Source organism: Podarcis bocagei (genome assembly GCF_964188305.1).
Source record: "Podarcis bocagei genome assembly, chromosome: 13".
Taxonomy (NCBI): Eukaryota; Metazoa; Chordata; class Lepidosauria; order Squamata; family Lacertidae; genus Podarcis; species Podarcis bocagei.
Window position 1 is genome coordinate 12,717,155 of NC_138138.1, and position 26,465 is coordinate 12,743,619.

Here is a 26,465-nt window from a genome sequence, read left to right on the forward strand (position 1 = left end):
CTACAGTCCCCAGAATGAAATTACCACAGTACCTCTCCACCATCAATAAAAGCATTTTTCTATTAGGATTTTTATGTCACCCTGAAGGCTCTTGATGCATAAGTACTACCAAACCTATTCAAAGCTTTGTACATTAAATAAACCCAAGCTGACATATATTCCTGGCCACTAAAAATAGCTTTCCAAAGCATCCTCTGGCTTGAACTCAGTATGATTTCCAGAGGAAGAAGTCTTAATTGTGGAGAAGTCACTAAGAACTCTTTGTATCTGTCCTCATTGTAAAGATTGGCACCCAAATGTTTCAGTATATAGGCAGATAGCTGCCAGCACTCTTATCTGAGCGGTAGTAAGTGGAAAGACAAGTCTAGATTCAATGGAAATAAAAGCTGAATTTATAGCAATTCCAAGCTCTTATAGTATATGACTGGAAAATGAATAGTTCAGGATCCCTATAATTTCTCACACCTACAAATGCAAGGAACTGTCCCAACCTGCTTGTGTACAGGATATAGGAACACATCTCCATTAGATAATATGTTACCTATATAAGCACACAACATATTTATCCAGTTAGTACATCTCTTCACTTACGTTTTGGGGATGCATGGGGGCTGTCAGAAGCAATCTGCCTCATCCGTGTGCCATGGCAGCTCAGCGCAACCAGTCTGGAGATGATTGCTGTCTTGCCAAAGCCTATATTTCCAACGATCACCACACCTCTGTTCACACTGGCATCAGCACTCTGCAATTGTACATCTATCTCTTGGAACACCCAGTCCCGGCCAACGAAAACAGATTCTGTGGTAATGCTGGGCACCTCAAAAAGCAGCGGTTTCAGAGAGATGTCAGGAGGTCTGTAAGGTGCAAAGCGTACTGCAAAGGGGGGGAAAACACGTGTACAATTCAGTAACTATAATTAGTTATGGTTAAGGAAGCACCGAGTGCCACCTTCTAGTCCTGAACAATGATGAGCTTTTCAAGGGATCCATTTGAACTTAAGTATCATTGGCTACTATAGCACTGCTCTATTCAAATACAGAGAAGTTGGGAAATTTCAGAAAAGGCGGAAGGAAATGTAATTCAATGGGAAGGGATTTTTTTTTGGGTGGGGTGGGGTCCCCAACAGCCTCATACCACCTTCACTTTTTGAATGCTGACTATAAAAAATAGGGGTGGCCAGATTTTCCTTCCTCTGTTTTGGATATTCTGCTCCGTTTTTCAATAATTATGGCGCTTTTAACTGTTTTTAAGATTCTGTTACTATGGAAGGACATTGCAGATACAAAGGGCTTCCCACCACCACACATACATTTGAAAAGGTTTCTCTCTCTGCCTCTTTTTAAAATATATAAAGTAATCTTTCTTAATATACAGTCTTTTTTTGCCATAGCTGGGAAATCCCCCAGTACGTATAAGCTCTCATACTGTATGTGGATAGCACCATTTATACTGTCCTATTAGTGGCCAAAAAGGTGGTAAATATTTTATATTTAAATCTTACTACTTTAAAGCGGGATTTCCCAAACTTGGGTCTTCAGCTGGTTTTTTGTTTGTTTGTTTTGTTTTTTGGTGTTTGTTTTTTGGACTACAACTCCCATCGTCCCTAGCCAGCAGGTCAGGAATGATGGGAATTGTAGTCCAAAAACAAATAGCGACCCAAGTTTGGGAAACCCTGCTTTAAAGCAACTCCAATTATGTTTTGGATAGCTCGGGATAACTTACTGTAGCACAGCCAGAGATAGCCCAGACTACACTAGGCTCCTTCTCAGAATGTGGACACCTTCAGCAGGCATCTGTACTAGGGTGGTAGCTGCTAAAGACCCCGGGATATGTCACAGCTGCACACACATAATGCTTACCTCTTAGGTCCTGTTGTGTGCGAGCACCAGCCATACTCTGGCGAGGCATCCGCAGAGATGTTCGTAGGGGAGCATGCCTCTGTTCATCTAGATAAGCTAGATCTTCTAAATGGGCTGAGCTTGTGGCTGCCAATGAATAGAATGCTTGATGAGACACACTTTTGGGATTGGTATTAAGACATTATAGTAAATATACAGCACTCGTCATTCAATACATATTGAAGGCTGACGGGAAAGGGCACCATATTCAAAACTGTAGTCTTTCATCTTCAAAAGGAAGAATCAGAGGCATACCGAAAGTGCGCTGGAGATTCTTCTTCCTTAACCTGCGGTTTGAACTTTCATATATGCCAGGCCCACAAACGTGGGCATGCTTTGCCCAAAACTGTTGGGTGGGCCATCCTCCAGGGCCTGGCAGGTTTAATTTGGCCTACAGGTTGGAGGGTCTCCACCCCTGGTGTATAGCATCTGAGCTGTGCTCATTGGATCAAAGCAAATAATTCATGCTCTTTAACACAGGACCAAAGAAAAGTCAACAAAAACTCTTTATCAGATATGTTGGTCATGCTTATTAGAATGTTAATATCTATTAATTTAGAAAAAAAGGTAGAAATGTAAACCTGCAGGTTTCTAAAGACTGGAGAGAAAGATTCCTTAAATTATGTTAACTTCCCTAAGCAAAATGACCTAAAAGTAGCCACTTGTTTATTTTTTTGGTCCTAGACTGAGTAGTTCCAAGAGAATATATATCATGTCAGGTACTATATCTAGAGTTCATACAGAGTTGGACCTTCCTTTCCTGGGATTTGTTTATGAGTATATTGGAGCCTGAAACCTTGCGGTAAATAGATTCCCAGCTCTCTCACTGACCCTTTTGCAGTTTGATGAGGCAAACACTTCATTGCCATGAATACTTCCATCCAGCTATAAAATGCCTTCATGTCACCTAATGGTAGGTGTATGCAGTGCCTGAAAATAGGTGCATTTCAATCCTGATAACTAGGTGTAGGCAGCTCTTTGTTCATAAGGCTAAAATATATATTACAGAGAAACCACAGGTCAAAAATACCTTCTCACCCATAAACCATAGCCTGGAGCAAGTAATTATTTCTCCACCTGGCCAACTTCAAAGGGCTGTTGTGAGAATAAAATGATATAGCAGCATACTGCAATGTACCTTTAGCCTGATTAGTTCTTTAGAAGGCTTACATAGAAAACAATGATGTTGTACACTGTAAATATTCTCAGCTGAAATTAAGGAATGCTGAATGGCTTCAGTCACTAACAATGTAAAATACTTAAGGCCCAATGCACACAAAAATCACTCAATCTATATTTTCCTTTTACTCAGCCCACAAAAGAGAACTGCAAGAGAGGTATTCAGATTGCGTGGAACAGGAAAAAGAAAACCGGCACAGAATGTATATGTAATTTTAAGTATAATATACAACCACAGAAAGCAAAAGGTGTCACTTGCATTTGCATTTTGTAAAATACTTTGAGTTTTTATTGAACGAATAAATACAATAAACAATTGTAAATTGCTTAGATGCTTTTAAAATGTTGTTTTGAACAGTTCCACAGTAAAAATAAATAAATGGTGAAGTATTATTTCAGCAGAAAGGTGGAGAATATATGGAGAACAGTTATGGTCAAAGGAGAGAAAAATGACCTCTTTGTCTGTCCTAAGAAGCATGTCAAAGATTTCTATAGATATGAGGCTATTTTGGGCAATGAAGATGACTGATTTATACAGCATAATTGGTGTGCATGTTGCTTTGCTGAGTTACAAGAGGCAATGTCCTTTTGCCAAAGGGATATAATCTATAATTAGACACAATGGAGACAACAAAGGAAGGAGAGGGAAGTGGAGGCAGGCAGAGGAAAACAGGAAAAGAATATGTGCTACTTCAGTTAAAGATACTTAGGCTTAGGTACAGTAAGACACAAGAACTAGGAGACTGGCCTTGATCACACAATGCGAAACTGGCAGCTGCTTCGCTCCTCTCTCTCCCTGCTGCTGTGCTACGAACAGCTAAGCCAGGAGCTTAGCATTACAAGCAAATCCGGGCTTGGGACTTGTCTCTCCCAAACAAACCACAAATGGCAAGCCATGAACAAAGCTTGGTTACAGATCATGGCTTGTCTGGAGTGAGACAAATCGCAAGCCCCGTTTCAGACATAACGCTAAGCCAAATCACTTAGCTCCTGATAGTGAAGGAGGCAGAGGAGCGAGGGATCAGCCAGGTGGCCAGAATTTTCTTGTTCAAGGTAAGCCAGTTTAACTCAGCATTACATGCAAACCAGGCTACTGTGTCAAAGGCTTCACAAAAAAGTAGATTTTGAGGGGGTCTTTGAAAGAAGTAAGGTGCTCTGGGAGGAAGAGAGGAAAGGTGAGCTGGAACTGTTTAAGGGAGCAGGAGATCTTCAGCCAGCTGAGGGTGGCAAAGACTGGATAAATGAAAGTTATCATGATCTAGAAACCAGTATAGCCTACAATCTTAAACCTTTTACTGCCCACCCCCCAATTATATTAGCCAATGCCTTGCAGTCTAGGGTCCATTGGAGTTTGGAGGGGGGTGCTGAGATAAACATTTTATTTCACTGACATCATGACTTTCCCCCACGAAATCATACCATATCCAAGCCTGATCCAGAAGCAAGACTTCTGGATCATGTGTCTTCAGGTCATGCTGTCAGATTTAGTTTCCAGGTAACACTTAATCACAAGTTATCGCAAAAGAAAAGAGAAAGTAGAGCTTGCGATAAAACTTTCCAAGAGTGAAGGAAATATAGCTTAACTAGGATTAAAGGTACTTAATGCTTCTATAAAGCCCTTGTGATATAAACTAGGGATGGGCAAACTTCCCTCAGTTCAGGTTGGAAATGAGTCACCAGCTATTTTAAATTGACTTTTAATGTACTATATCAGATTGGTTCAAAATCCCACCTATCTTTTGTCCTAAGCCCTGAATATTAATTTCAGCTCTAAAACAAGTGCACCCTGCCCCAAAGGGGGATGTTTAAGACTCACAGACAAGGTGAGCAAGTCTAGTGATGCTCTCAAACTTCGAGGGGGGGGGGAGCTATGTAGCCTTTAGGCTTGTTTAACCAAGTAAGTTCTAGGAAGCTTCCTAACTCAAGCAACCAATAGCATTTGCAAATAATTTTATTACAGGCTTTGCTAGCTTCCCCTAGCTCGGTGATTCCCAAACATTTCCTAGCTCAGTGATTGCCAAACCAGAAAATTGCTGAGGGTCCTGGCAGACCATTTAGTTGTCCTTTTCTGCCTGTTGTAGTAACTGTAGTGCACTAGATGCTGTAGGGACCACTTGTATGAAATTTGTAGACCACTGGTGGTCCGTGGACCAGTTTGGGAACCCCTACACTAGCTTATGTTTTCACCTCTCCTTTATAATGAAACAAAAGACTTTTCTCCAATGCCTCTGCGTCCAGCACTGAGACATCTGGGAAGAAATGTCCCCCACCCATGTGCAGAATTTCATTTCTCAGCTGTAGGCAAATTATGAAGGAAACAATGTTTGATGGGCACCTCTCCCAAGCACACAAGCTCAGCAAATCTGTGTCCCAAGGTAAAGGTAAAGGGACCCCTGACCATTAGGTCCAGTCGCAGACGACTCTGGGGTTGCGGCACTCATCTCGCTTTATTGGCCGAGGGAGCCGGCGTACAGCTTCCGGGTCATGTGGCCAGCATGACTAAGCCACTTCTGGCGAACCAGAGCAGCGCACGGTAACACCGTTTACCTTCCCGCCAGAGCAGTACCTATTTATCTACTTGCACTTTGACGTGCTTTCGAACTGCTAGGTGGGCAGGAGCAGGGACCGAGCAACGGGCGCTCACCACGTCACGGGGATTTGAACTGCCGACCTTCTGATCGGCAAGTCCTAGGCTCTGTGGTTTAACCCACAGCACCACCCGCTGTGGGATATTGTTTCTGCAATATCACTGATATAAACCTTTTGTGGTGCTCCAGGAACCACTTGAGGTCTGCTACAAGCACCAACCATTTTGTGTGTGGGTTCCATTCCCGGCTCCCGTGTGCATCTGCTGAATGCACATAAGCGTGCCCTGCCCCCATTGCACCCCATTACACCACCACCACCCTGATTCTACCCTCTTCCGAGTCCAAAAGGACCCACGTGTCAGCAATCATACATCAATTGGACTGTTGAGAATCCCATTCCTCCCGTGCTGCAGATGTGTGGGATTGTTCCATGTCACATGTCTGTTTACATTCCAGCACTGGTTATTGGAGTCTTGTGAGTGGAAAGGGAGATACGCAGAGAGAGAAGCCATGTTTCTCTTTGTTCTGTTACGTTTGATTTAATTTGTAATAAATTAGGCTTAGATGTTACTCCTCAAGGCTGAGTTTCTGTTTGGACTCTGCTAGTCGTGTGCTCATGTCCTTGGATATGGGTCACATCAGCGTGACAAGACCGGAGTGATGAATCCCGGGCGACGCTTCATTGAGGGAGGCACCGGCCTCAGCGTTATCGCCCAACATGGATGCGCCTAAAATGGTCGCTGTCTGCATATGAAATTCTTCTAGGGAGTTACTCGTCAATTTAGGATTGGCGACTACCCAATAGAAATGTTTGACTTAGAGCTAGTAGGAAGCAGCGGCGTAGCATGAGTTGTCAGCACCCGGGGCAACGCAAGTAATTTGCGCCCCCTAACCCGGGGCAAGGCACGTAATTTGCGCCCCCCCAACCCCTAACCTGCGAGTTGCCGCTGGCGCTGCCGCCCAAACGACGCCGCTTGCCCGGAGGAGGAGGGGGGCAGAGAGGCGAGGAAAATGCAACGGCCCAGCAGCTGCAGCAGCAGCGGCGGAGGCGGGGCTGTGAGGAGGGGCTGCCTGGCGCGTCCTCCGCGGCGAGCGCTGAGAGCCGCTGCCTGCCGGGCGCCTTCAGCCCGGGCGCGCGCACAGCTCGTCGGTTCCGCGAGACATGCGGCTCTGCTACAGCCTGCGCCCGAGGCTCTTCGGCGACTCCGGAGGCAGCGAGCGCGCCCCCCCAGATGTTGCGCCCGGTGCGGCCTGCCCCCCTGGCACCCCCCACGCTACGCCACTGGTAGGAAGTAAGGCAGACCCAGATTGGATTAAAGTTGTTGCTAGCAGTAGGGGAAATGACAGAAGATTAGAGTTCGTAGTTTTGCAAACAGTGGCCTTGTACAGTCTTATTTTGCCTCTCCTCCGCTCCCAATTTCACTACTTGGTTCACGCAGCATCACTCTTTAGCAGCTTTTCATTAATCTCTCATTAGCACATTTAGAAGTTTATGTGATTTAATAAAATATGAGGGTTAAACTGAACAAAGAGCAAGTGACATAGTGCAAGCACTTCTGGAACTATCAGGAGTGGAGATGTTGCATTGTGTAATCCTTCAGCAAGTTTCTCATGGCCAAGGACACAACTGAGGTAGAGATAGGCAGGATCCATGGGACACAAAATTAGAAGACACTGGATAACTTGAAATGTAAAGTTAGTGTGGGATGTTATTTCAGAAATAATATTTTAAACACCTGAAGCATTCACACAATTTTTACAAGGGTGATAAAAATGTAAGTAACGAGTTTCTGGCTCACCATTAATTACAATTTACCTTAGGACTTAATGAGAATTTCTTACCTGCTACAGAGTTTGGGCGAGGCATAAGGTAGAGTGGAATGGATTGTACTGACTGGGATAAAACAGTCTCTAAGTTCCTTTCAGGGATCTTGTTCAAACTGTATGTAGAGGCCGTCATGTTTTCATCCACTCGATATAAACAAGAGTCTATGCTGGATTTTTGAGACTGCCAAGGTTTCAAGTTTCCTCCAGATCCTAATTCTTTACTGCTTTCCCCACCATACTTAGCACGATCCATATTTTCAGAATAGCTTGTCAGTGTTGCTGTAACAAACAAACACAGAACATGAATAACAAAGGAGGCAGTTAATTCAAGTGTGACTCTACAGATGAAGGCAAGGATTGCCATGCTGCAACAATGTCTATTTCTTCAGCTGCCTTATAAGAGAGTACGAATGCAGCAGTTGCACTTTCTGGCCTGCTACCCCACTGCTGATCTGTATACTATCCACTCCTGTCTGCTGTGGGGCAAGCCTAGATTGATTTCTGGTGAGCGATGGGACCAACAGGGTTAAGGCTAGAGCAGAGAGGTGGTGCTGCGGAGCCTTCAGGCACAAATTTTAGGTGTGGTCTCTCAGTTAACAATCTGACAACCCTAACATAATTTTGCATTGCATTCAGATACCAAAAAGTGAACTGTAAATTCAAAGTTTATGGAATCCAAATTGGTCCGCACAACAAAATGTTGCAGTTACGCCACTCTCTCCCAGATATATGCCCTCCCAACCTGCAACATGGACAATTATTTGCACTTGTTCTGGATTTTGCAAAAAAAAATCCTAAACAAGAAAGACCAGGATCTTTGCTGATACCTTTTGGGTTTTATTTGTTTTGTTTTCCGCAAACCTTGAAGTTCAGTCTGCTGATACCTCCCCCTTCTTCTTATGCATGAGGGTTGTCTACTGTGGCTAAGCAAGCATGTATAATTTCCCTTGACAATCAGAAAGAGAATATAAGATGACATATGGCAACTATTCTGCCACATAAATGCAAGATTTGGAATTACAGGGGAGATGAATATGCAAATATACATTTGAAGTTTGAAAAATATAACAACACAAATTGTATTTAAGGAAACATGAAGGTCACAAAGGCCAAACTGTTAGTTGCTGGAGTTCATCATTAAGCAGAAGTTTTGCTCTTACAACATAATATATACAGGAGCCCTGACTTTTCTTCTCAGCTGTTCTGTTCATCAATCTGTTCATTGCTACAGTGAACTCAAGATGACGGCTACTTCCCACTTCTCTGTCATTCTCTCACATTACCTCCAACGGGGTTAATTTAGCTATCATTCAAACAGGACACAATCACTGGGTGGAACTCCACACTGCACTAAGGCAATTTGTTCCGCCAGGGCAAGCATTTCAGCTTGCTAGATTAAACGATCCCCACTTTCCTGACTCCCCCAAACCAATTTTGGGGGGCAAGCAGTGGAAGAGAGAGAATCCCCATTGTGCAAAGAGGAACCTTTGCACAGGGATTCTGCTGACAGGACTCATTGGTTGATTCCCAGCCATTGGCTCTGGGCTTCTGTGTATGCAGGCATTATATCACCCAGCCCTGAAATATGAAATTTGGAGTCTGTTCTCTGCAGTTTATATTTCAATCTGAGGCAAAGGAGAATTCAACACTTGCCCTCCTTCACAGCCCTCAAGCCATGTCCCTGCCACCCCCAATGCATATGATCCTCCAAGCCTCCTCTTTTTCCATCCACTTACTTGGCTGCTCCTGCTGCTTTGGCTGAAAGGAGGAGTGAGGAAATAAGTGATAGACATTTCTCTCGACTCTCCATCTTCCCAGCACATTGTACCTGGTGCAGCAGGCACCAGAACTGGAGATTTGGGTGGAGGGTGAGGAGAGGCCTGAAATTGCCTCCTCTGCACTGGATCTAGCAGCCAGGCACATGGGCGGCATCATGCGTTAGAAGGGAGTTTGGAAAAACACGGGTGAATGAAAGCAAGCAAGGAAGAAGTTTGTGGGGTGGAAGGGGAACAGTTGGAGGTGGGATTGGAGCCCACCGAACTGTCAAAGACATTGTGGAGTGTGCATGATGAGGTCCAATTTGGCTCACAACTGGCCAAGGAATAAACAAACCAATTACCTAAGCCCAATTATGAGCTTGACCAGAGGAACTTCCCCCACCCTACACAAATCTGGTCAACTAGACTTTTCTAGTTCTTCTTGGTGTATACATCACCATATGAAATTATCTTTGTTGTTATTGTTTAGTCGTGTCCGACTCTTCATGACCCCATGGACCAGAGCACGCCAGGCACTCCTGTCTTCCACTGCCTCCCGCAGTTTGGTCAAACTCATGCTGGTAGCTTCGAGAACACTGTCCAACCATCTCGTCCTCTTTTGTCCCCTTCTCCTTGCGCCCTCCCTCTTCCCCAACATCAGGGTCTTTTCCAGGGAGTCTTCCCTTCTCATGAGGTGGCCAAAGTATTGGAGCCTCAGCTTCAGGATCTGTCCTTCCAGTGAGCACTCAGGGCTGATTTCCTTCAGAATGGATAGGTTTGATCTTCTTGCAGTCCATGGGACTCTCAAGAGTCTCCTCCAGCACCATAATTCAAAAGCATCAATTCTTCGGCGATCAGCCTTCTTTATGGTCCAGCTCTCACTTCCATACAATTATCTTAGCAAGCTATAAACAAGGGCAGTCCAACTTTTCATACCAAGTGGGCTGCAAGAGTACTCTGACATGGAACCCACAGGCCACACAATTTGACACTCCATGCCCCACCCCCTTTCCAAAGAGAGGCTCCGGCAGGGTCCTAGAGCCCTCCCACCAATTCCCAAATCTGGGAATGCACTAACTGTGCTTTGGAAGGAGGGAGGAGGACTCTAGGACCCTATGAGAGCTTTGCTTTAGAAAGGAAGTGTGAGGGCTGGGGGGCAGGCTTCCAATGCAGAAAGAATGTAGTTGGTCAAGGGAGCCGTGGACCCAAAAAGGTTGAAAACCTCTGCTTTATGGGTTATGAGAGAGGCAGAGAGAAACTGCAATTGAAGTGAGATAATATGCAGACTCAACATGGACCGACAAATCTAAGAACGATAAACTTAGTTTGCAACAAATTTCCTTTGAGGCTTCTATTGCTTCCATTAGTAATCTTTGTTATGAGTTTGGCTGCCTCGATTAGTGCAAATGGACCTATTGTTAAACCAATGGATAGCCAGGGACTTCCCCTCCCATGCCTTTGAAATAAGGCACCCATCAGAGTTTAGAGGAAGGACAGGATGAACACTAGAAGCAGATGGGGGAGAGATGCTGAGGTCAAACAGATCTGGACACAGATGGAGATAGACAGGCAGGCAGATGTGAGTTCATCTGCACTGGCTTCTGCTGGGGAGCTGCCTTGGGTCACCAGTTTTACTGCCTGTTTTTGAAATCTATTTCCTTTTACTATGCTTGTAAATAAAACAGATACTTCAGTGACAACTTAAGTATGTAGCGTACTTTCATTCAAAGGAAACTAAATCCCATAGTACAGTTCCCTGGATTTCTCATACTTGAGAAAGTACGGAGTGCTTAACCCTAGCATCAGAAGTAGAGCAATGTTTATTTCAGGAGAAACTGTGATGTGATGTGATTTAGCCAATATGTAGAAAATTGCCGCAGCGCTTCTAGTAGAATCAGGGTATCCCACTAGGAGATGAAGATGACTTAAAGCAACCCTGAAGGCTGCACAGGAATAGGTGAAAGCCTTGCTTGCTCAGCAGCTAAAGGGATCAAAGCTGACCTAAAAGCCCAGCTGTACAGATCCCATCTGAGTCTGGTTAAGACATTCCACAAGATGTATGAGTATCTAATGAGCTTGGACTGGAGTACTACAGTCAGACGCTGAAAATAAGCAGGCTTCATCTACCTTCTGACCTTCCAATGCAAACAAGAGCAAAAAGCTATATGAATAGCTGCTGACTAGTGAAAGTGCAACCTATTCTAATAGTGGCTTGAAGGAGATTTAGTTGTAGCCATTGGTGAGGGGGAAACCCTTAAACTTTTTCACCTTGTGTGAAAGCCTCGTGTAAAGGCCTTGGTGGGATGGATCAAATCCCTTACAGTAGGATTAATTCACAAGCCGGTGGAAGCCAGGGAGTCTGAGAAGCATATCTGCCTCATATTGAGACCATGCTCAGGAAAATGGAGATGACAGAAAGAAACAGAAACTACTGGCAGTTAGCCTGAATGGCTCAACCTCTCAAGTCCAGCAAGAGATGAAGACTTCAGGGCTTTTGATCAAAGGTTTAGATCAAACCACCAGTCAGAGTGGGCCAGAAACCAGAGCAGGAATGACAAGAGGAAGAAAGAAAAAGGAGGACTCTCTGAGAGAAGTTGCAGTGGATTTGGAGAGACTTATGAGCCAGACCTACCAAGATGCCACTGAAGCAAAACAGATCACTGAATGAGCATTTGATTAGAATTTTCACGTGATCCTCATGGAAATGAACCAAGCAGTGAATATTTCTGCAAGAACAGACTCCTCTGGTGCAGCCTCTGGTTAAAGAAATGTGGTTCATCAAAGGAATGGTGTTGGGTGAGCACAAATCTTTCTTTTTTCTCATTTGAAACAAATATACTACAAACTTGCTTGCTATTTTAGAATTTACTTTTGGACACACGCGGCTCTTAATCCATCTTGCACTGAAAAGGGTAACTCTAATCTGTTTTCTAGCCACACTTGTATCAACCTTTTTGCCTTTCATTATTCCAAACAAGAAATTCTAACAATTTATAATGGGGAAGTATATATTGGAATTATTTTGATAACTTTTCAACTGCAGAGAATAGAGTAAGGGTTGAGAGGTAAATGTTTTACACAGAGAAATTGACAGCTAAAACTTTTATTACTAAGGCAACAGAAAATGTTGAATATGACAAGATAGTGCTATACTGATACACATAAACCTGTCCTCTTTCCCATGTCAAAACTCCATCTTTTAAAAAGCTGGTTAAGTATTTTAATGATTGGGGGAACAGAGGAGTGACAGGACAAGTTAAGGCAATTCTAACTTCTACTTGAAAGAAGTACGAAGAGCTATGGCTCTCTTCCTCCAGCACTACAAAATACACACCTTCCACATTACTTCATAAACTGTGTTGTAGAAAGCTGTTGAGATCATTTCTGTCAGATAACCAAGAGGCAGACATTTGCCAGTCCCTGAGTTGATAAGACTGCGCTCCAATGGAAGTCTCTCTGGTATCACATCAATAGCTTCACTAGCGGGTACTATTGAGAGGTAACACAGATTATATCTACTCTCTCAGTTCTGATTTTCCTGAACACTCTGTGAATCAGGGTTACTGCAGATGGAAGCAAATTTCTGAGCCAAGGTGACAACTGCAGTTAGGTCCCCTTTGCACCTTAGCACAAGGACCTGGAGAAGCTTTGCACTTTGTTGCTAACAGGAGAAACAAAACAGTGCTATGATAGGGATTCTGCAGTTGATCATGACTCTGTGAAATACATTTATTTTGAGAGACTGCTTTTCTTGATCCAAGCTCTGCAAGTTAACTGGAGGGCTCATCTACTGAGCATCCCATGGATATACTCTACCCCAAAGAAAGGTTAGAATGACAAAGAGTCTTGTTGTACCTTAAAGACTAATGAATTATTATGACATATGCTTTTAATTGACTAAAGTCCACTTCACCCAGTGAATGAAATACTATCCTCAGGGTGTGTGTGTAAGTGGTCCATAGTGGGATCAAATGGCAATGAAATGCAAAAAGTACACTCTACAACTATTAAATTGACGCTTAGCTGTATGCAAAATAAGCACAGTGACTATTCATAACAGCAGCACTTTGTATTAATACAATCATCCTCTCATTATTAAGTTAATCCTGTAGTAGGAAAGGAAAGTATTGTTTCTTTTCATGCCTGAGCAAATAGAATCAGTCTTAGTAAGCTTTAATTCAGCAGTTTCATGCCAATTCTTCATGTCACTAACATTCTATTAAACATGATTCCAAGACACATAGCATTACTGGTGCCCATGAACATGACTCACCTATTATGCCGCTGTCTCTGCTCTCAAGAGTAGAAGTGGGGCTGGTAACAGCTCCATAACTGCAGTCTTTTGCTATAACATCCTTGGTGCTAGTTTGAGGGAGGGTGGAGCAGGGACTACTGGCAGGTGGTGAAGCAGTGCTACTGGTCAGCGTGGAACAAGGACTTATTCGTTGGGACACTGCTGAGGTCTGCAAAATTATAAACGGGAACAATTCAGTCATTGCAATCTATTAGTATAGTATTCAGACACTGAACTCTGGCTCGTACTTCAGCATCTATACCGTATAACAACAAATATACCATATTTTTCGCTCTATAAGATGCACCAGACCATAAGATGCACCTAGTTTTTGGAGGAGGAAAACAAGAAAAAAAATATTCTGAATCCCAGAAGCCAGAACAGCAAGAGGGATCTGGCTTCTGGGATAGCCTCTTGCTGTTCTGGCTTATGGGATAGCCGTGCACAGCCTCTACCGGGCAGCAGGAGGAAGGCTCCCCCAAGTGCTGTGCTCCCTTTAAAGAGCGCGTGGGGAAAAGCTCCCAAGAGCCACACACACGTTCCACGCAGCTCTTTAAAGGGAGTGCTGAGCAGAGCCTCCCGTCTGCATTCGTTCCATAAGACGCACACACATTTCCCCTTACTTTTTAGGAGGGGAAAAGTGTGTCTTATAGAGCAAAAAATACAGTAGTTGGCTGTTGGAATGTCATCTGGGCTAAGACAATGGTTCTAAAGTAACCTCTCTTACACTTCCAGGCCATTCTAAGTCCTACCATTTTCTCTTGGTGCCGAATGCACTAAAATCACATTCTTTCAACAAAAACCTGCAAAATTAGTACAGGCTGCTGGTGTAATACTTGAAAGTACACCCGAAGTTGCACTGTATCTGGAACTGATAGCCTCCTCACATAATACCTATTTAAAATGCTGTATTTCGATTGTATCCCACATACCTGATACTTTGAGAGCTAGCCACAGAAAAGACACACCTAATTCTATTTTCTGCTTTCCCCCAGTAGTAAGCAACACATATTTTAACCAGCATAATGTCATTATTTGTGCTAGATACGAGTACCGGAATGGCAGCATTTTGCAGAACATTGGCAAAAATGGTTTTCTACACAAGCAAGACAGCTGTGAAAGCCGAGAAGACTATTTGAGTTTCCTTCTATTTTAGCATCCCTGGCACAATATATACAGGAAATCCAATAAAGACTTGCAGTCTGGCACTTTCCCCAATGACTCTGCTCAGGAAGCTCTCTTGGCATCTGATTTTGCTTTGTAAGTGCTTCTTCCATTCACGAAATATGACAATGATTTTGTACTCGGATAAAGAAGGACGTATCAAAACAGCTCCCCTTTTTCTCACAGGGAACATTTTTCATGCCAAATTTAATTTTTTGAAAAAGAGCAACCAATAAAGTATTTCCTTTGCATAATAGAATAATCCAAAACTGAAGGCGCATGAGGTTGGTATTGATCAAAAAGGGAAGATTTATTTTACTTTAACTGTCTGCAAAACCATGCACAGAGATGAGTGGCTTCAAGATGTCTAATCTGACAAATAATCTTGATTCTGTTGAAGAAGAGAGTTTGTATGCTCATCTTATAGCGTGCTGAAAAAGCCAGCTGCTTTAATTTTGCACATTTAAAATAAGTTACTTTTAAAAGCCATCATAGGCCACCCACATTGCAGTCTGTGACAGTGTTCCTACCAAAAATGCACATGCCAACTCAGAACCAGAATTGGTACGGGTACTTGTTACTGCTCTCCAGTGCTCTGAGCCCTGATTATCTGAATCTGTAACATTGGAGAAACAGATCAAATAGCATGTGTGCTACACCTCAGCCATTAGTGCACCAATGATCTTGTCTTGCTTAATGTATTTGTGAGTCCATTCCCACAGGCGTCCATGTCGATTGCAAGCAAACAAACCCTGGGAATGTTAAACTCTTTACTAGGGAAACTTTCAAAGCCTTTCCTGTCCAGCGTTTGTCTTATAACAGCAGACTTTTACCAAATGTGGTGGCAATATAAAGAGCACCAATATATACAGAAACAGTTAACAGAAATGTTAAAGAAATTTTCGGTAATAGCGTCACTCCTAACCTACTAGAATGTGTGCTTAATTATCTGCAAATATAAAAGCGGAAAATATATAAGAAGCTGTATTATATTTTATAACAATGGCCAGATTAACCCTTGCCACTAAGTGAAAGACTTTCATATGATTGAAAAATAGAATAGCATTGAAAAACAGGGTAGTAACTATACAAAAATTATACAAACAATGAAATTGGGAACCAAATGAAACATAACTCAACAATTTTGGGAGTGCTGTTATTAGTAATCAGGAATACTTTGGTATTTCATTTGTTTTCTTCATATATGTGTGTGTGTGTGTGTGTGTGTGTGTGTGTGTGTGTGTAGTCAAAGATGACTACGGGGTTGCGGCGCTCATCTAGCTTTTAGGCCGAGGGAGCTGGCGTTTGTCCACAGACAGCTTTCCAGGTTATGTGGCCAACATGACTAATCTGTTTCTGGTGCAACAGTCACCATGACAGAAGCCAGAGCGCACAGAAACACATATTCCCGCCGCAGTGGTACCTATTTATCTACTTGCACTGGTGTGCTTTCGAACTGCTAGGTTAGCAGGAACTGGGATGGAGAAACAGCAACTCACCCCATTGTGGGGATTCAAACTGCCAACCTTCTGATCAGCAAGCCCAAGAGGCTCAGTGGTTTAGACCACAGCGCCACCCACGTCCCTTATGTTATATGAATCTTAAATCAGATGTATTAATTTTTTAATGATATAAAAAAATTGTTTAAGCATTATGGATGTGAGAAATGTCTGCAACTGACTCTTTTAAAGTAGGGCAATGAAAATATAGCCAGAATTAATTTAGAAGGACACTTGCTTGGGTATCTGTGAGGGAAGCGATATAATTTCCTGCAGAAATTCTACTGCTGCTTGTGAAAATTCTCACTTCTTCGGAAAGCAAATACATAAGTGTGGCAAGAAGCAGCGCACCTCTTCCCAATAAAGCAAAGAAAGACAAGCCTTTACACTAGATAGCAAAACACACAATCTGTTAGCGACACAGAATGACTAGAGGCAAGAGAACCACTTGCCAACAGCCCAAGCACCCCACCTGAACCAACAGGGCTCTTATTTTTTTTATTGATTGTAAGTGGCTTTTCAGGAGTTCTGGTTATGTAAGAAACTCCCAGTGGCAAAAGGGACAGTCTGCAAGCTGTTGTGTCTCAGAGTGGTTTTCTTTACTTAATGGGATTTGAAAGTTAAGGGGAAATTAATAACTCGATTCTCAACCAAACACCAGATACTATGATTAGCAAGACAACGGTTGGTAATCCAAACAATTTCCCCCACAATGATTCATTATGTTGAGCAATCAATCCCAGGACAGACAGGTTCCAGTGGTAGGTTTGCTGCTATGTGTAGTGGCAGTAAGCTACAATGAGTGGAAAGAGACTTGGAGAGGGTTGAAGGAAAGGGGTAACAGTGCTATTAATATAACAACCTCATGCTAGCTGATTCAGAGCACCATCATACTTTATAATCTTCTCCTACAGATTGCTCATTGCATGAGGAAGGAATCTCAACTGGAAAACTCTTTTTTGCCCCCTTCCACCAGGCCTAAATTGAAGCAGCTATCAGTCTCTTGTTCAAGCACATATAACCCATGTACATCATAGGGACCAAATTGCTAATATATTTCAAAATGGCAAAGCAAAGGAAATTTTAGTTCAGCAAAATATAACATGAATGTTATCTCGTGTATCTGACATTAATTAACCAGGTCCTTTTAGTGCTTCAGCCCATTTTAAGTGCTGTTTTTCATGTTTAAGTCTCATTGAGTTTTCAACCAGGCTATTTGAAGTTAGGGCCTTTGTGTTGTGTTGCTATATAATTCCAAGGCATCACACTGCATCTAGGCCAAAGTTATTACGTTCACTCACTGATTTGGGACAAGAGGAATTCTTAACAAAACCACCCCAATTTGCCCATGCCTCACTACAGCCTTATCACTGCCCTTAACGAAAGTACCACTCACAGAAAGCAGCTTTTACAGGTATTATTTTTCCTTTACATACACAGAAAGTATTCAAAGCCCATCAGAAACCTGCTCATGCAAAAACTAGCTCAGAGATATAAATCTATTACAGAATGCAAGCATTCCTCCACAGATACCTTCTTGTCCTTGCCTTCCAGAAGCATATATGCTTTTTTATAAGAAGATGGAATCTATTTTTTAATCCCTGAACACAAGGAACCACTTATAACAGAAGTCTCTGCTCTCTGCTTTGATCTATTCAATTAAGTGCCCATTAAAAATAAGCTAACGAAAAAGGATGTTTGTACACATCCTTGCCTTCAACGCTACCCAGGCACACTGCCTCCCTGGCTGTCAGGCTGCCCCTGACAGTCAGAAAATAAGTGGCTTTGAAAGAGGGGATTGTGATAGTTGTCAGCCCGTGTGATTCTCCTTTTTTTATATATAAATTTTTTATTAGACTTTCCACAGTGATAACACAAGCCACAAAGTAAAATGATACACAAATACAGAAAAAGAAAAAAGAAAGGGGGGAGGGGGAACAATAAACAGATAAACAATAACAACAAACTTAATTCTTCACAAATCCGACCTTTTAAACATCTTGGTTGACTTCCTCAAATCCCTCCCTTCTGAGTTTCCTTGTAATTAAAATTAACAGCTTTCCAATATCATTATTAAACTAAAACAATTTCCAATTATAGTCCATCTTATTCACTTTTCTTAACATTCTAAATCCCATTTATTTAATTATAACTTAATTTAATCCTAGGCCTATTTCTTTCTTTCAAGTAATTTCTAATTTTTATATATTATATACTGTATTATTTGCTCCATAAGACTCACTTTTTCCCTCCTAAAAATTAAGGGGAAATGTTTGTGTGTCTTATGGAGCGAATGCAGGCTGCGCAGCTATCCCAGAAGCCAGAACAGCAAGAGGGATTGCTGCTTTCACTACGCAGTGATTCCTCTTGCTGTTCTGGCTTCTGAGATTCAGAATAATTTTTTTTCTTGTTTTCCTCCTCCAAAAACTAGGTGCGTCTTGTGGTCTGGTGCGTCTTATAGAGAGAAAAATACGGTATATTATAATATTATATATATATTTATATATTTTTCATTTTTATATTGCAATATTTATTCAAATGGTCCTCGAATTTCCTCCAGTCCTCTTGAAACTCCTCTTCTTTCTGGCCGCTGATTCTTCCAGTCAAGTCAGCTAGCTCCGTGTGATTCTCACCTTAAACGTCACCCAGTGCAGAGCCACCAAATAGCCAGCTAGAGGGTGAATTTGCAGGTAGAGACTGCATGGGCCGAGAGTTCAGACATTTCCCACTTGCAAACCTACAAGGCATCTCAAAGAGGTGGATGGGGATTGTGCCTTCAAAGACAGCCAGCCAACCAATCCCAGTTTGGGAGGCTGTCACTTGAGGACACCTTTCAAGCTGGAATGGAATGACCTTAAAGGTGGGACTGCGTGAAATTCCACTTCCCAACGCATTTTATTTTTTCATAAGAATGTTTATATACTCCACAAAAGATTACGATTAAAATCTCAATACAATTTAAGCTGAAGGGCATAAGTGCATCCATATGGTACGCCAGATCCTTCCCACTCTACCCCACGCAGGCCAACGTTACCTGTCAATCACTTGATGCCATTATGACAACCTGTGGCAACTTGAAAGGGGCTCGCATTTGAAGTCTGTCTGCAAGCAAACCACTTGCGAAAGGACTTCAGAAAGATGTCTTGGTAAAATGCCATTTACCAAGGTTTGAGTTGGGTATCAAAAACTGTTGTACTGACAGCTGGAATCAGGAATAGAATCTCTGCCAGCACTAAGGAACTATAGATACCAGGGCCTGAGCTAGATATCAGAACTGCCCCTTCCAAGAAATGCCCCAAGGCTTGAGTTTGGTAGCAGGACTGTCAATCTGAATGAACTCCGGGTACCATGACTTGAACTGGGTACGAATACCATCTGTACAGAAGACTTTTAGCTACCAAATCTAGAGCTAGAGTACTGAGAGTGCAAGAAACATTGCCCCTGTTTTTGCACTCATATACTGTTCAATACCGACTCAGCCTGGAGTGAGTAAAGGAGAGGAAGTGGATTTCTGTGCAACAAACAGTCTGCTCTGAGAGTCTTCCCAATCACAGAGGTCTTTGGGGGTCAATGTTAATGGTGCCCTATGACTCACAGGCACAGTTCATATCAACCTCAAGCCCAACTTTATGGCATAGCTGTCAACTTACAGATTTGAAAATAAGGGGCCAGCAGCCTCAAAAATAAGGGACCAGCAGCCAAAATAAGGGATTTTTGGGGCGCAAGTGTGTTCAACTTCTGAGCCCCTCCAAGCCAAAGGCAGAAAGCCCAGCCAGCAGCCAAACGAAGCCTCAAGCAGTGGTTCCCATAGCAACCCGGCAAAGGGGATGCAGCAAGGAAAACCACATCACCTCTCTGCTGGGAAGCGCTGAGCAAAGGAGAGTCCCCACGCAACGCAGCCGATTTGATCGGCACAAGGCATGCAAGCTCCACCCCCATTTGTTCTTAGACTCCTTACTGGGTGAGCAACGCAGCCAAGCAACACAGTTGGAGCCTCCCTCCTCTCTAGCCGTCAGGGAGGGAGGGAGCGGAGCTGCTTCCTTTGAAACCCGGGAAATTTAAGGGACATCATCAATAAGGGACATCAGCGGGACACGGCGCTAGGATAAGGGACTTTCCTGCCAAATAAGGGACAGTTGACAGCTATGCTTTATGGAACTCCTGGCTGAAGTCATGCAGGCCCCCTTTCCTGTTGAACTTTTGGTGCTCCGTGAATACTTTTTTCTTTATTCCAACAGGCATTTTAACAATTCTAATTTTATGATTTTAACTGATTTTCATTCTTATTGCACTGAGTTTCTTGTACACTGCTTAGAGACTGTTGTGATTAAGTAGCATATAAATTGTTGAAATAAGAAATAGTGATATCCATGCAAGGTCGACCTAAACTTTGGCGGCAAAGCACTTCTAGCTGGGCTCATTTGCAGCCACTGTGAGGAGAGGAGAAAGCTTGATCCACAGGCAGATATTTTAGGGTTGCCATAAGTCTGGGAATTCCTGGACATGTCCTATTTTGGGGGTCCTACATGCCTATCCAGGGGGGATTTTACATTTTAAAGCAAATGTCCTGGATTTGGGGCATTTTTCAATATAAAAAATAATGGTGCGTAGGCGGTTCTGGTTCAGGCTCGGGTGACCTGGGCTTTGGCTCGGCGGTGGCAGAGTGGTTATCAGGCAACTGCCCTAAAAAAGCTCAAAAACTTTTTGCATCTGAATTTTTACCATTTGAAATATGGCAATCCTAAGATATTTGCAAGCGCCTTAACTAGAGCCATCAGGAGGAAGAAATGTCTACAAATTATTTCATTTGCATTGTTAATTTTATTTGGCTTTGTCAAGGGCATCGTTTTAAATTGAGGGCACAGAAATAGTACTTCATTTATTAACGGCTGCCTGAATGACTATCAGTCATAAATGGAAAAAGATCAATCCACTGTCTTTAGAGAACGGGTGCCTGAGGGTATGAGATACAGTTTACTCAATTAAACTTACAAATTTGATAGGTTATAGAGGGAAGGCAACACAGTGATATCATTGACAAATGAAGCCTTTTTATTCAATATTGGAATGATGCAGAGCAACTCTGTTCTATTTTGGGAATGATCTGAATAACTGTGTGTGATTCTGGTTAACTTGATTTAAATTTAAGTAATTTAATATTGATTGGATATATTTTTAATTTTTTGTTATTCGATGTAAACCTAGCTACTAATTATTATTTGAGGTAGATGTTACCCTGTTTTATCTAACATCATTAGAATGTACAACTCAGCTTATTTAATAAACATTCAAAAATCAAAAGTTTCTTTTCATTCTATTTTAAAATTAGTTTGTAGATCATGGTACTGGGAGCTCCACAAGAACTCTGCTGCCTGTAGCAGAGCCATCACTAGCTTGAAAACGGGAGCATCTCCCCTCCCCCCATTAAAAATGTAAATGGGGGAGGCCCCCATCTGCAGATAGAAAAATATTTTTCTAGTGGAAAGAAGGAGGAGGAGGAGGAGGAGGAGGAGGAGGAGGAGGAGGAGGAGGAGGAGGAGTTTGGATTTGATATCCCGCCTTTCACTTCCCTTCAGGAGTCTCAAAGCGGCTAACATTCTCCTTTCCCTTCCTCCCCCACAACAAACACTCTGTGAGGTGAGTGGGGCTGAGAGACTTCAGAGAAGTGGGACTGGCCCAAGGTCACCCAGCAGCTGCATGTGGAGGAGCGGAGACGCGAACCCGGTTCCCCAGATTACGAGACTACCGCTCTTAACCACTACACCACACTGGCTCTCATAGTGGGGTAGGAGAGCTGGGGGGGAAATCACAGCTGGCAAACAAAGTGACCCTTGGGTTTCAGATAGTACATGGGTAAAGTAAAGGTAAAGGGACCCTTGACCATTAGGTCCAGTTGTGACCGACTCTGGGGTTGCGATGCTCATCTCGCTTTATTGGCTGAGGGAGCCAGCGTACAGCTTCCGGGTCATGTGGCCACCATGACTAAGCCGCTTCTGGCAAACCAGAGCAGTGCACGGAAACGCCGTTTACCTTCCCTCCGGAGCGGTACCTATTTATCTACTTGCACTCTGATGTGCTTTCGAACTGGTAGGTTGGCAGGAGAAGGAACCGAGCAATGGGAGCTCACCCAGTTGTGGGGATTCAAACTGCCAACCTTCTGATAGGCAAGTCCTAGGCTCTGTGGCTTAACCCACAGCGCAACCCGCGCCCCTTAGTACATGGGTAGACCAGACCAAAAAGCCCAAGGCACAAATTTCCACAGTCTAGGAGGCCCAGGAGGCTTAATTTGGTCACAATCACATATACACTTACAGATTTAATACTAAATACATTACTTCTGATAAACGAACCACTATAGCCATTAGAGAGCCATGAAAATTTGTGTCCTGGGCTTTTTAGACTCCCCTACCAATGTACTTCTGAAACCAAAGGGGCACATTGGTTGCCAGATGTGGCATTATTTTCAGCTCTCTTGCTCCACTAATCTGAGCTTGCGGGAACAAGTTGGGCCACAGGGGACAAGCTTTGCACCCACTTCAGCTGTGTCCCAATCTACTACGGTTGCCGCACAATTCGAAATCACATTTTGTATTTCATTGGGACATGGTTCTCCTACCTCTGCCACTAGAGAAGAGAGAGCCTATGAAGTAATCTCCGATGAATCTTAGATTATGAGCCATGGCTTCCGGGGATTATATTTTTAACAGAACCCCTCATTTTGCAAATCAAGCGTTACGTCAAGGAACAAGACACAGTCAAATCACTATCAATCAGCACAAAACAAGCCCACCTGATTGTCCTCCTGTACTTCCATACTGTACTGCTGCCCTGCCTGCACTTCCGTGACTTTCTCTCCCAGGAGGAAGCCCAGGCGAGTCATGAGTGTGTTTGCTGCCTCATCTACAGATGGAGGGGGTCCCAGTTCCTGCTCAGCTTCACCTGCAGAGAGGGGAGGAAATAGGATGTCAACTGTAAAAAGTATACTTCACAACATCTTTATCCAATGTTTCCCAGGTCTTTCCCATCTCACTATCTCTTCCCAATATTCAAATTACAGTGGTACCTCGGGTTAAGTACTTAATTCGTTCCGGAGGTCCGTTCTTAACCTGAAACTGTTCTTAACCTGAAGCCCCACTTTAGCTAATGGGGCCTCCTGCTGCCGCCGTGCTGCCGGAGCACGATTTCTGTTCTCATCCTGAAGCAAAGTTCTTATTCTGAAGCACTATTTCTGGGTTAGTGGAGTCTGTAACCTGAAGTGTATGTAACCCAAGGTACCGCTGTAGATTATGATGATGATATACCAAATATATAGTTCCATTTTCTCCCGCCAAGAGTGTTTGCTTGCTTCTAAACAAATTATCTCATTGCACCTATAGGATAGAAACAATCCAACTGCCTGTTATAAGGACCAGAAACTTTTTTTTTAATAATTAAAGAGAAAAGTTCTTCAAAGTTACCGAATACTTAAGATTCCGATTTCCTAGAGAGAACTCTGCAGGTCCATAATTACAAAGCAAGCAAATAAATAACCCCTATGAACAATTCTGAACAAAACTGGTTGAGTCTGTATGTACAGAAAACTCTTCTTATACTAGGCCCTTGCTACTGTTTTCAGTGTTACAAATTTAAACTTAGAAACACATCCATAAATCTCAAGCCAAGAAATGTTTATACACACATATGCTCATGAGAGTTGCTCCTGAATTACATGTTTAAACAGTGCAATTTTTATATACTTATCAAAACTGGCCCATGGCAGCTTATGTTTATTTAAAAAACAAATAAATAGCATTTTTTTAATGTTCAACATAAAAGCAGCAGTCAAGGGGATGTGTGAACTGCTTTTAGCTAGATTGTTCTGAGAGATGGTTCTGAATTCAGATAGGTGAAGGCTCAAAGAGCAGCATGTCTTGTCACTGTATTATCACACTACACTGTGACACAGGCAAACAAAACAAACCTCACCCCATTCTGCAGATATTTGTACCCTGTGATCCTAACACAAACAGTGGCCACTCCTTTTTTATCTTCCTGGAGGTCTTAGTTCAGAACTTCCTCAGGGTTTTCAGTGAAGCAGGCAAGTATTTGTAGCAAAGCAAACGAGTTTTCCTCAAGAGACACCAGCAATGTACAAAATATGACAATGAGCAAGAGGCGCAGACTGTGCACATCCTGTTGTTTATCTCATGTAACAACCGCTCAATGGTATCTAGCATAGATGATATAAATGATGATGTCCAGGGCTGGCATAGGGGCAAGCATAGTTAGGTACAAGCTGATGGGCTTGACACAGAGAAGGGCTCTACAAAGCATGACTGTCTGTCTGCCTGCCCATCAAGGAGACACATCTGGGCCCAGGGAGAGGAGGGTAGGTGAGTGATTAGTAGTGGTGGCACTTGCAACAACAGCTGAAGAACCAGGCGGTCCCGATGAAGGTAGCATCAGTGCTGAATGGGGGTCCAGGTCGGGGCTGGCCATGAGTCCAGAAGTGGCACCATTCCAGGGGGCCACTGAGGTTTGGCCTTGGCATGATCAGATCATATGAGTGAACATTTCTAGTTTCTCAAGTAAGTGCTGAATAGACATACCATCTTCTCTATCTAGCCCCAGATTCTGCAGCAGCTTAGCTACACTCAGGAGGAGGGGAAACTATTTCTTGACTCACAAGGAAAATGTCTGAGAGCTCTTAAGCACAAGCAACAGTCGTTGGCTGAAGCAGCTGTTTCCTGGAATGATATACGGTGCAAGCAGAGAGTGCCGTTTTACGAACAACCGGAATATTAATAATGCAGCGTGACTTGTCTTTTAAATGTGCCTCAAAAGGGGTTTTCATACTCTCAAGATGTTTTCAGGAGAAATTCATTCATAGCAGAAGACCATTTTATTGTGCATCCAATTTCATACACACAAAATAAAACTGAGATAAGAATTTTCACCACACCTGCTCAGATTTTGAGCCACTATTTCACAAGAGGCCTTAATAGTTCTAGGATGAAAGAACAACGTATTCAAGTCAAGCATTCCATTGTGTTCCCCTAACACAAAAGCCCAAAACAGCTAATTATGCAGTTACAAAAGAGGGGTAAACATAACAAAAAGTGTCTATGCACTTTTTTTAAACTCTGTATATCTTTGCATGGAACTCTGCAGAGCAATTAATTTATTTAGGTAGTTACATCCAGCTAGTTCAAGCAAAAGACTCTGCAAGGTAAAACTAGTATCAGCTTAAACAAAGACAATTTAAAAACATAGTACACATGTAAAAAGATTAAAATAAGACAGTTACATGAAAACAACCCAGTACAGATTAGCAATCACTCCCAATCCAGAAAGAGCAACAAGAACTCCAGATCAACAGTAACTGGAAGCAGGCTGAAATAGGAAAGTCTTTAAAAGCCTGTTTAAAAAGAGACTAAAGAAAGGGCAGATCCTGAAGCTGAGACTCCAATACTTTGGCCACCTCATGAGAAGAGAAGACTCCCTGGAAAAGACCCTGATGTTGGCAAAGATTGAGGGCACAAGGAGAAGGGGACGACAGAGGATGAGATGGCTGGACAGTGTTCTCGAAGCTACCAGCATGAGTTTGACCCAACTGCGGGAGGCAGTGGAAGACAGAAGTGCCTGGCGTGCTCTGGTCCATGGGGTCACAAAGAGTCGGACACGATTAAACGACTAAACAACAACAACAACATGGAAGGGAGTTCAAGTGAGAGGGCCACAACCTTTTCTAGCTACTAGGTCTGGCTGATTTTGATGCTGGGTCTGCTAACAGGGTCTGTTAGGACCTATATGCACAGCAATTACTTCAAGCAACTTGGCCCCAAACAGTTTAGGGCTTAAAGGTAACAAAACAATTTGGGTGTTACACACATCAACCATTTAGCTCCTTTCAAGGTGGAAGGATTCATATTTGGATGGTGCCTGCTGAGTAAACAATACATGGACACTAATAAAACTGAAATGTGCTTGGATGTTCTCCCAGATCTCCCTCAAAAAGATGTATCACGTCAAACAAAAATGGAATCAAACTACCTACAGTGCACACATAGATGCAACAGCATTCGTGAAGACTTACTTTTGCAAAAGTCATTTTTAATCTGTTTATCTATATTAGGGCTGCCATATATCCAGCGGATTTTTGCTGAATCAGCACAATGTCCGGGACGTATGGCAAGTAGGGCAATAGACAGACAGATAGATAGATAGATAGATAGATAGATAGATATGATAGAGATAAGATAGATGATAGATAGATAGAT

At 42.9% G+C, this 26,465-nt stretch overlaps 1 protein-coding gene across 1 annotated transcript in view; it reads right to left on the reverse strand.

Moving 5' to 3' along the window:
- Positions 1 to 26,465, reverse strand: part of TANC2 (tetratricopeptide repeat, ankyrin repeat and coiled-coil containing 2) — a 202,121-nt gene that overhangs the window by 43,180 nt on the left and 132,476 nt on the right. The window contains exons 7-11 of the mRNA XM_081166008.1: positions 22,997 to 23,145; positions 13,523 to 13,712; positions 7,508 to 7,771; positions 1,860 to 1,985; positions 592 to 873 (exon numbers count right to left, since the gene is read on the reverse strand). Of these exons, the coding sequence (XP_081022134.1) occupies positions 592 to 873; positions 1,860 to 1,985; positions 7,508 to 7,771; positions 13,523 to 13,712; positions 22,997 to 23,145 (1,011 nt within the window). The remainder of the gene's footprint in view (positions 1 to 591; positions 874 to 1,859; positions 1,986 to 7,507; positions 7,772 to 13,522; positions 13,713 to 22,996; positions 23,146 to 26,465) is intronic.